We start from the raw sequence: 11,718 nt of genomic DNA, 5'->3' as shown, positions 1-11,718 counted from the left end.
AATAGGCGATGTCCTGTATTTTTTACCCTGTTTAACATATTTTTCTCAATGGAATATGGTCATCAGATCATTTGAATATTGTTTCCCGTGAAATAAATTTTCGTTCACTGCGTTTTTTAGTAGCCCTTCATGTCCCCCCACCCTGCAGCAATTAAAAAATTAGCAAATTAAATTTTTTTTGACTAAATTTAGTGATATACCCCGTATTTATCGTATCCCGTAGGATCACAATTCTCGACATTTTCCAAAATGATGTACGCATGTTGAACCAAAGTATGAAGATATAATTTTTATTTGAACCCATATGGAAAAAACTAATATCAATAACAAAGGTTGGATAATTTTTCATTCAGTTAGAGGTGAGGTAAGTTTTGTTAGAAGTTAGAATTAGTTTTATCAAGTCTGCTTGCAGATCACCTATACCATGGTCGCTGACTATGGTAAGCGGACCATAGGTTGAGGAACACTATTCTAAATCATGGTACAATATTTTTTTAGGTAGCATAGAGCTATAACACAAAGAATTAAGTGCGAAACAATTGATCTATTAATCTATTTTTTTTATTATTACAGTCGATCCCGCTTATAACGTTTTTCAAAAATCGCAACTGAAAACGTTATAAGCGGGAAATGTCTATAAGAATTATAAGACAGTTTTTCACCGACCATAGCTATTTTATGTAGTGTTTTTAATTTATTAACGAACATTACGGTACATATAGAAATTTAATAGGAAGGAATTATGTATTTGTTATTCCAATAAATATTTATGCGCATTATGCAGGATGTAGTTTGTAGGACATACATTTTGATTGTTTAACGGTGCCGGAAGGCAAATTGAATTTTTTTGCTGTTGTAACTCTAGGAAGCACAGAACTATCATCTACAAATTTAATAATTTTTATTTTTTCCTCTACACTTAGAGCTTTTCTTTTCAACTTTCTCTGGAACATTTTGACTCGAACTGTGCTCGGCAAAATCTAACGTTGCTATTGCTTAATTTTTCCGAAATTTCAAAGGTCCCGAAAACATCGTATTTTCTGTGAAGAATTAAATTCCAAGGAGTACAGTTGAAAAATCCGACTTTTGTTCAATCCGAAAAAAAAAAGCTGCCTTTAAATGCTACTTGATGCTGGCGTCTAATAATCTGTCGAGTTGTTTACGTTTTGTGTCCATGTCACTGTTTTGCGGCTTGATTTTGTATCAATAGATTCAGAGGTGGATGAGAAGACCCAGCGTTTTATTCCTTTGCTATATGCAGACGTCGTCTAACACCACTATGAGAATCATTTTTTGGATGTCATTTTTTTGGAATCGATCTAATGCGGCAAATTTGAATAAGACCGCAAAGGAAAAAAAAAATTAACCCCTTCTGAGAACTTTTTCTAATTCTTATCTGTTTAATCTCCCTATTCAGTGACATGACTTCGATCATCCAGTCGTATGTGTACAGCAAAGCGTATTAATAATACGCTTGGTCTTTAATACGCTTTGGTGTACAGTGTTAAGGGCAGTTTGTGCTCTGCACACTATTGCTGGACAAAGTTGAGAGAAAAAGAAATATTCAACTTATTATTGTGCCTAAACCCTTGAAAAAATGGGAAAAAAACGTACTTCTCTGTTAATTCTTTTTATGCCGAAAACAAAACCGGCTTCTGAAGAGCAATAAAAAAAAAGCTCCACTTCTAGTATTCACATAATAGTTAATCGCTGGCACACAGACAAACAACATTTTCGTTTCTTTACCTGTGGAAAAAGACGAGAATGTACGCTGTTTTCAAGCGAGGAAAAAGCCCGATGTGAATTTTTCGAACGTTGTAAGCGGGAACAGCAAAAAAATTCAAACGTTGTATCCGGGGAAAATTAACATTATTAATACAGGAAAAAAATTAAATTCGCAAAAGTTAGTCGTTATAAGCTGGAACGTTATAAGCGGGATCGACTGTATTTAGTTTTTGAAGCATTCTGTGAAAACGACCTCTCATGATATAGTACGTTGGTGCGTAGGGAACTCGGGACGGAGGATCTTCATTTTCTTATTTGAATGGGATCAACGCATGTGATCTCGCTTTATTTTACTTATTTATTTATTTTTCGCAGTTGGAATCACCTGACGGTGATCTTTCCGAAGGGTTTCAACCAAGCTTGTCGATTCACAAAAAATTCACATAGTTCCCCCAGTGATGTGAAATCAATAGCAGTGAGCAATTAGTTTCTCGTAAAATATTTGGAATTCTTGACGTACTATTGATGAGGAAGGTGCCACGATATTTCATACATATATATGTAGCACTTTCTTCGCAACCGATAGACTGGATAATATTGAGATCTATGGAAATCAATTGACGTTTGGGTGTAGGTCCAGGGTTGTTTTCATTTGCTGCTTCAACGTGATTTGCGTTCATCATTTCCAGTAGCGTCATTTCATTTCGCATCAGCCGAGGCACCGTTGAAGGTTTAATTTCATTCTGATTCACATATCCATCATCAATACTAATTCTTGCTTCACAAATATTTTCCTTGGGCTAGTTCTCATTCTCCTCTGAATTCTCATCATCACCACCACTGTTTCAAGGTTTCTCTCACGCAGTCTTTGCCAATTTCTGAGAAATTTCCTCTATTTCTTGCATTGAATTTTCTCTTGAATTTCTACAGCCGTCACAAGCACGGGGGGTATTTCTATTTTGCAGAAAGAACAATATTAATCGGACAAAATGACAAAAATACACTAGAACAAAAGATAGGACACCAACCTCATGAATGGGAATTAGCGTATCAGAAGAGTATCAGAATGACTTACTAAAAAAAGTGCAGCATTTTAAGTTAAAAGAAAAAAAAAGAAGTCCCGTTTTAGAAATAAAATTAAAAAATGTAACGAGTGAACATTTTGCAACCAATTATGTGGCAAAGAAAAACAGTTGTCCCATTCTGTAAACACCTGTTTACCATTCGTTCCGTTCGACAAACGGGATGTATGGTCACCGTACTTGCAAACGTGTCTTTTTCGGATATAGTTATCATTTGGTTATTGTTACCGAAAATCTTGGGTCCCGATGTGGTCACAGTAAGCGGCGTGAACAGTATATAGCAGGGGGTGACCAACTTTCCTCTGTTCGAGGGCCAGCATACTGGTTAACTGCAGCGTCGCGAGCTACACTGCTGTTACCACTCTGGCGTATAAGCCGCACCCGGAAAACTCGCCTCGTAGATTTGTATACCTTATTATTAACCCATTAACGACGACTTGGATTTTTTAAAAACAAAAATACTTCCACCATTTATTGGCAAACAAAGAACTTAAAATTTCGAATGACAAATTTTCTTACCAACCGGCCTTAATGGATTATTATGGTAAAACCCGGGCAATTTAGTCGTTTAACTTTTGCTCAGAGGACTTAACTTTGCTCTTCTTTTTCATAAACTTTCCACTTATCTGGTTGTGTTTTCAGCTGGATGCAATGCATGAAAAACTGAAGTTTCTCCTGTGTGTGAATTATTCCATTCAATGCATTCTCTATAGTTTGAATTCTCTATAGACAAAACCCGATGTATGATACATGTATTTAGTTTTCCTAGTGATCAGGGGCGTCGGAAGTGTTCCGAACCAGTAGGTGCTCGTTTTCGGCAGTATCGTTAGAAACATAGTAAATTATTTCCGTCACTAGAAGTAATGAATGCTTATTAATCAGGAAGTCGGTGGTTGGAACTAATAGCTCATATAATGATCACAAATTTAATTTGATACACGATATTTTTTTCGTTGACGGAGGGGGGGGGGAGGCGCACAAAATCACCTCGCGTGCCAGCTGTTGGCCACTTTTGGTGTATAGAATGGAGCACAACATAATTCATTGTGAAACGTCGGTTTCGAAAGTGACGTACTTCCCTATTCTGCACATATTGGTATCTTGGAATGGAAGAATTGCGTCGTTGAATAGCATGAGGCACAACCCGTATTTCGGACTTATTTTTGAAGACAGGGGCAAAAAAACCCTGCTGTATTATACGCTAACTTAAATCTTTGCTTGCAGTTTAAATCTTTGTGAAGTTCATGTATATTTACGCATAATCATTTCCATGTAACACAGGATGATAGGACAATTATCAAGATCTTCGCCGGATGAGACGTTGTCATGTCTGCGAAAAATAACCATCAACAAGCAACTTCTGCCAATGAAGGTGCATTACTTCCTACTTTACGGAGGTGAGAGGAATTTCTATCGAGTTGTTTTTTACTTGAAGATGTTATTGATATTCACTAGAAATCAGGGCCGTACCGTCAGATGCTAGTCTTTTTCGTTTATATAATTCGAAGGTGTTCATTCTTAAGAAGAGTGCCGGCCACTTCATCAGCACCAAAACAATAATGTCTTTGTCATATTGCCAAACCAAGAACATAAAGGTGCTGTAGGGCGTTTGTAGGTGAAACCAAGGACGCGCGCGCGAGGTACGAAAAGATCAAAGAAAAACTAGAGCCACTAGAGCCATAAGTAAACAAGGATGTACAATATCCCGGTCCGCGGAAGGTGTTCTTAAAATAAATAAAAAAACGGGGGGGGGGGGTCCATCTACACTCACGATAATTATTCTAATTTGTGACCCCACGGATGCTATTCACAGTGCTAATGCGGTGAAATGACTGAACTGAACGAACCGAGTACGTTCAGGCTCTTTCACTATTGCGATTTTACAGCGTCGCGGAGGGCTTGGTTGCGCAGGAGAAAGTTCCAAAATGCCAAACTGCCTTCTCGCCTCGAACCACGACTCTTGTAGAGCTCCTATCAGCCACCACGCAAGACGTCTTATGGGGGGGGGGGGGGAAAGGCAGTATTTGCCCACAAATATGTGCAATAAAAATGAATATAATTGAACAGCAATACTATGAATAAAATTTGAACAGCATGTTAAAAATGGTACAGAGATTCATACTGGCATGTGGGAAAGAGAAAGAGCAAACTTATTTTTAAAACAGCAAATACGCCTCCTCCCTTTAAGGGGGCATCATTGATTCACAGAAATGCGAAATGCATGTAACAGTGATATATTTACACACATTCAGTTTGGTATGTACGAGAATAAAATATATTGCATATATGCATTTAGAATGAGGGGCTTTTATGAGGGGGGCACTATTGACTCACGGAAATGCGCGATTGGTGAAATGACTGCATGTGCATGATGAAACTTGCGAGCTACAGGCTGAAGATCCTTGCCCTACAGCTTATTCAAAATTACGGTCGCCCAAATTGTTGTTCGATTTTGATTTTACGTGTTTATTTAATCAATTCAAGGTTCTGATTATGTTTCTCACTAACGCAATTAATTATTGCTTTCCAGCTATAGGGTGCGCCTTGCCCTACATGCCTGTGGTGGGAAAAGAGCTCGGAATAAACGCCACGGCTGTCGGCTTCATTTATACAATTGTGCCTTTCGTGGTGCTCTTTTCGAAGCCTGGTTTCGGTGTCCTTACGGACCATTTTCAGAACTTGAGACTTATCATGTACGCGCTGGTGATTGTGACTACCGTTTCGTTCTTCTTGGTGACTCTCATCCCACCTATAAACACCCGGCCACACGATAGAAATGACGTCACTTTTCTATGCTTAGAAGATTCTTTAGTTTTTCGTGCGCCTTCTGGTTACAACGTCACTTGCGTTAGAATGATGGTCAGTAACGGGACTCAGTGTGATCTTGAATTCGTCGATAGACTAGAGAATGCGTCACACACCGGCCTGTCGGACACGCTGAATTCAAGCCTTTTAGTGAATTTCTGGCGAGGATCTTCAGAATTCCCGTTTCGTCGAGGAGATGACGAGCTAGCAATATTGCGAATTGCGGGGGATCCAGATAATCATGTCGAGTCTCTCGTTGAAGCTCACCCCAGAACGAACATCGGGTATGCCGAAAATTCGACGTTCCCTGAGACATGCAACCACACTGGAGATGTCTACGCAGTGAATTGCGGGTCGAATCTACTACGCCACTGCTCTTCTGGAAAAGAGACGGATGACGATCATTGGGAGAAAGTGTATGATAGTTACCAGTTATGGCTGTACGCGATCCTGTCTATAATAGCTGGTACAGGTTCGGCAACTCTGTTTTGCCTCAGTGACGCAGCGTGCATGGAAATACTGGGCGAAAACACGGAGCTCTACGGGAAACAAAGGTTGTGGGCAACGGTTAGCTGGGGATTGTGCACGCTTTCTTCGGGCTACTTGAACGATCTGGCATCTAGTGCTTATTCGGTCACGACGTACGCACCAGGTTTCTACCTCATGCTTGGTTTGACTTTCCTCGACCTGTTCGCTCTGTACCACGTCGCGCCGAAAAAATCGACGTTCTCCAGAAGTATCTGCAAAGATGTCAGCCGTATTTTTTCGTCTTGTGAAATAGTGTGCTTTGGAATTGCCGTGACGGTCATCGGTGCTTTGTCGGGATTGCTTTGGAGTTACCAATTCTGGTACCTACAAGATTTAGGGGCGAATCAACTTTTACTCGGTCTTACCGTGGCTGTCCAGTGTCTGATCGCAGAAGTACCTATGTTTTTCATATCCGGATACATCATAAGGACGTTCGGACACTTCAATTGCATAATAGCGAGCTTCGGTGCGTTCAGCTTGAGGTACTGCCTGTATTTTTTCTTGAAGGACCCTTGGCTTACTCTACCGATCGAGGTACTCCACGGACAGACGTTCGGGGTGTTTTATGCTACTATGACGTCATATGCTAAGATAAGGGCTCCTGCTGGTACTGAAGCCACTATGATCGGTGTCATGGGCGGACTATTCGAAGGACTCGGTAAGCGTAAAATTATTACAGATATTTTGAATTAAAAAACTGCCATTAAAACAATCTGAATTTTTTTGGAATTAATAAAAAATTTCCGATTGTTGCCAAGACAGGCATGGATTCAGAGACGTGGCGATGCGGTTGTTTGCCCCTCCCAAGAGCCAGAAATACAATGAAAAATAATGATTTTATTCTGTAAAATACGGGACTCATGTTCACCATACTCCTTTTATTTCCTGTAATGTACCCTCCCCGATATACAGGATGTTCGGACTAAAAGTATCCTCACATGATTGCTTATAAATTCAAGTTGCATTGAAGAGGGAAACTTCACAAGTTTATTTGCAGGTTAATAAACTCCAATGTGCGCACCATTAGTCGCTCTGCTGCCGTCCAAAGGGTATTCAATCTCTTCTCAAATGTTTGCATAGTAGCATATGAGGTGTTATTAAATCAACTGCTGTACAGATGCACAGTTTAAATCACGTGGGGATATTCGACATTCTGCTTGGTTCGTACGCGGCGTTTAACACGCGTCACTGATTTAAATGTAGCGAGCGAAAAAAGCATGCACTGAAATAAAAGGAATTAGTCGAACACGACCAAGCTCTGTCGCACCAACGATAGAACCTCATTGCCTCGGAGGCAGGGGCGTCGGAAGTGTTTTTAAACTGTGGGTGCTCGTCTTTAGTTTTATATGGGAAATTTTAATTTCTGTATCAATTCTGGGGGTGCTCGTATCCATGCCACAAATTACTATGGGTGCTCAAGCACCCCCGGCTCCGACGCCACTGCTCGGAGGGCACAATCGTGCCGGGAAAAACTCCAGCTGACAGTCCGGCCATTTAAGCAAGACAACAGGGAGAGAGAAAAATAAATAAAAAAATAGTAATACAAAATTACCAATAATAATAATAATAATAAAAACATGTATACTGGACCACATGTTGCATCAAAATGTTGACTTCTTCTTCTCTTAACCGTACTGGCACCTTGTATACATTCCACTGTGGAATTTACAACGAATTGGTATATACCGGTATGTGTGTCATCTAATTTGTTAATGTTGTCAGAGTTGTCTTCTGCGGTTGCCACCAGTTTTCCGCATTTTGAACTGAAAATGGCAAATGCCTGGATTTTCATGTTGCGTAGGCCCAGGGGCGTAACCAGAGATTTCGTTCGTGGGGGGGGGGGGGGCAAAGTGATAGAACAATAAATTTGTCCATCTTTTTCCTTTTTTTCGGTCATTTTCTCACATTTCGGGGGGGGGGGAGGACCAGACCCCAGGTCCCCCCTTCCCGATACGCTCTTGTGTAGTATGAATGAGCCTACGTATGAATGTTGCAGGTCTGCCCGATCTCTGCGGAGAGATTTTCCAAAACTACACGTTGATTGGCAGTCAGCGCACTTCTGCTTTGAAAAGCGTCTCAGTTTAATTCTTCTTTTATATCTTTACCACGGACACCCTGTATAGCCCTGGATCCGTGCCTGGTTCCAGAGAATATTTTCCAAGAGCCTCATATTCCTAAATGATGTTTAATAATTTATCATGAATATATAGGGGAATCACGAAAAAATAAATAAATAATAATCAAGGTGTAGAACGTAGAAAAAAAATGGCTAAAATTGCTCTTTTTTTAAAGTTGTTATTCGATTGTCTTTGTTTCTCTTCCAGGCCTTGCTATTGGTAACATTTTGAGCGGAATTGGATTCGATTACCTATCTGGCCGCTATACTTTCCTCATGGCTGCCATCATAAGCGGAGTCTTCACCGTGATGTTTTTCTCCATCAAGCTGAGTTTGAGAAAATCGATATAAGCTGATCAGAGGAATGTAGACAGTTTTGAGATCAAAAATTTGAGGAGGGGAAAAAAAAAATTTGTCCATTCAGCACTAAATTAACCATGGTCTGCAATCGTCATTCGGAGGATTCATTCAACGCCATTTTTTGTGAATTATCATATTGATATTCACTAAAATTATTATATGGTGATATATTAAAACGTTTTTAGTACCATGTTGGAAATTACATTTCCGGAAATTTCGTTTTTTTATATTGAAATAGAGAAACTTTGCTCTGCGATCCTTGCTGCCCCCCCCCCCCATTTAATGAGAATAGTACTTGTTATGATAACATCTATTGTTTATTTTTAGGCTTCATTCCAATGTAAATCTTATGCGCCATGATACCGGTTACCACATTTGTTTGTTTGTCGCGAAATCATTTTGTAGTAAACCTAAAAATGTAGCAACCTGTAGTATTGCTGATATCAACGTATTATAAAATTATTACTCCTATATGTTGCATGAAAAAAAAAGAAACTTGGTATCACACCCTATACTTTTTATTTTCACGCTGTATACCGGTTTAGGACAACAATCAATTTTACTTGAAGAATTATAGCAATCGGTTTGTTTTTATTTCATAGGTGGCAGCAGTGTCCGATATCAAGTTGGAAAAAGGGGGGGGGGGAGAATCAAGAAATTTTCCTCCAATTTTTTTTTTTGTTGGTCCGCGAAATTGTTCACTTTATCTCACCCACGACCGCATGTTTTGTCAGCCGGGGCAGCTGTGTTTGCTTTTTTTACAGCGGTTCTGTTTTAGTTGGGAAAAATTATTGTTGTGACCAGTTTTATTAATCAGAATAGTTGCGCTATCTGTTGTGGAAATTGTAAAAATTAACGTCAGTGGCTGCGCTTGCAGGCGTCCTCCTTTCTCAGTTTTTGAATATGGTAACCCAGATTACCAACCCTTCTCCTTTAGGAGAGGAGACATCCTTTTGATGTCTTTTCAAGGAACTTCCTACGGTTCGGAAAATTCGCCCTTTTTTGTCTTCTCAGGCTTTCGAATTATTTTTTTTTTGGGAAATTTTTTTCCCACTTTGAAACATGAGAAAGGGGGACGCCTGCGCACACCCTTGATGACGTTATTTACACCAACTTGCACAACAGATTGCGTCACTTTCCTTCCAAAAAAAAAGAAACCAGACACCATAATAATTTTTCCTAATTAAAACAGAACCGAGGTTTTCGATTCGAAAAACTGAGAAAGGAGGACGGCGAGCACCCTTACATCAATATTTCCAATTTTTATCAATAGGGAGCACCACCACCATTCCTAACTCTAAAACGGAAATGCTAAAAAAAAGCAGAAAAACAGAAAAAATTCTGGGAATTTCGACGGCTATAGAGTTGAATGCGTGTGGGAAAAAACACACAAAAACACTCATATCACTGAAGAAATATATGTTTCAAAGTGGGGAAAAGAATTTTCCCCAGAAAAAAAGAAATATAATTCCGGAAACATAAAAAGGAGGACAAAAGGGCGAATTTTTTCTTAAGCGTAGAAGGACGCTTGAAATGGCATCAAACAGGAGGACGGTTGGTAACCCTACACCAGTGCTGTCTTGACGCATGGCTACACGGGCACAGCCCGGGGGTTTCAAGCAGAAGAGTGACCCCACAAAAGTGAGATCCGGATGAAATTTGTAGAATTTACCTGGTAGGGCCTCAGAAAAACCTCTTGCCCTGGGGGGGACCCATGATGCTTTTTAGACGGCCCTGCCCTACACACTTTCGGCACAGCTCACTCGGTCGTAAACTGTCCATGGCGATAGACCGGTGTTACGCTCGGCTGAAAGAAAGAAGTATTCACAGGGCTTCCCCACAGGGCCGTCTAAAGAGCATCATGGACCCCCGGGCCAATTGGTTTTCCTGAGGCCCTACCTCCTAAATTCTAGAAAATTTCAACCGAATCTCATTTTTGTGAGGCCCCTTTTCTCCTGAGGCCCCCAGGCCGTGCCCGGGTGGGCCCAAGCGTTAAGACGGCGCTGCTTCCCCATGTAAAAGTTAGGCCATGTTCACATGCCGAAGACATGCTTTCTTCCCCCCCCCCCCCAAAACAAGGAGGACATGTAGGATGGCTGCAGGGCCGTCTTAAGAGTATTATGGGTCCCCGGGCCAATTGATTTTTCTGAGGCCCTACCAAACAAATTCTCGAAAATTTCGACTAGATCTCATTTTGGTGAGGCCGTGCCCGGGTGGGTCCATGCCTTAAGGCGGCACCGGATGGTTGAAAACCCTAGTAAAAGTTTCACTTATGATTGAGAGATGGTGCTGCCATCTAGTTAAAAGCATTGAATAACTTATATCACACGTTCCCAATATTAACTAAGCGCTAATAAAAAAAAAAATCGTTTCTTAAAAATTTTTTCTTCAAAATGGTATAATTCATAGGCGGAGATAGACTTAGAAGTCGGGGGGGGGGGCACGATGATTTTGATGTCAATTCATATATACATATCAGTCGACTCCACCTTTGACACTGGGGGCAGGGTCGTCTTAAGAGCATCATGGGCCCCCGGGCCAAATGATTCTTCTAAGGCCCTACGTGGTAAATTCTCAGAAATTCCAATCACATTTCATTTTTGGGAGACCCCTTTTGTCTGGAGGCCCCCGGGCCGTGCCGGGTGGGCCCATGCGTTAAGACAGCACTGACTGGGGGCACCCCCCTCATATCTCCGCCCATGGGATAATTTCAACAAAATTGAAGACGTACCAAATATGATGTGACCATATGATCCGTAATTTCGGAGTACTTTCGGGACAGAAAGAATTTAGTGGATACCAAACTTGAGATGGTTGTAATTTTTGGTGTAAAAAAAAAAATTACTTTACAGTGACGGGGAGGGGTGACGAAACCAAGTCTGCCCCTCCTGACAAAAAAATCCCTGGGCTTAGGATTGATGAAAATGTATTGAACGCGAAGATTTCGAGGGTCCAAATGAATAATATCTTTCGCACGTGCTTGGAGAGCCCCATTCAAAGTTTCCCTTGAGAAGCATAGGAAGAGGATCCTCCGAGAACAAAGAAGCGACATCCCGGGAAAAAAAATGCAAAAGAAAAAGAAAGAGAAGAATCCATTGCAAG

At 40.7% G+C, this 11,718-nt stretch overlaps 1 protein-coding gene across 3 annotated transcripts in view; it reads left to right on the top strand.

The window, feature by feature from the left end:
• Positions 1 to 9,126, top strand: part of LOC149078947 (major facilitator superfamily domain-containing protein 6-like) — an 11,876-nt gene extending 2,750 nt beyond the window's left edge. Inside the window, exons 2-4 of one of the 3 annotated variants that reach the window (XM_089241166.1) lie at positions 4,089 to 4,204; positions 5,338 to 6,798; positions 8,465 to 9,126. In XM_089241166.1, coding sequence (XP_089097292.1) covers positions 4,089 to 4,204; positions 5,338 to 6,798; positions 8,465 to 8,607 — 1,720 coding nt within the window. In that variant the 3' untranslated portion in view covers positions 8,608 to 9,126. The remainder of the gene's footprint in view (positions 1 to 4,088; positions 4,205 to 5,337; positions 6,799 to 8,464) is intronic. The other 2 variants (XM_089241167.1, XM_089241168.1) reach the window with 2 other exon arrangements.
• Positions 9,127 to 11,718: the final 2,592 nt, after the last annotated feature.

Source organism: Pholcus phalangioides, unplaced genomic scaffold (assembly GCF_987345545.1).
Source record: "Pholcus phalangioides strain wild (caught in Gottingen) unplaced genomic scaffold, Ppha-v1.0 ptg000013l_1, whole genome shotgun sequence".
Lineage (NCBI taxonomy): Eukaryota > Metazoa > Arthropoda > Arachnida > Araneae > Pholcidae > Pholcus > Pholcus phalangioides.
The sequence above is the reverse complement of the archived record's forward strand: the minus strand, read 5'-3'. Positions and strand labels throughout refer to the sequence as shown.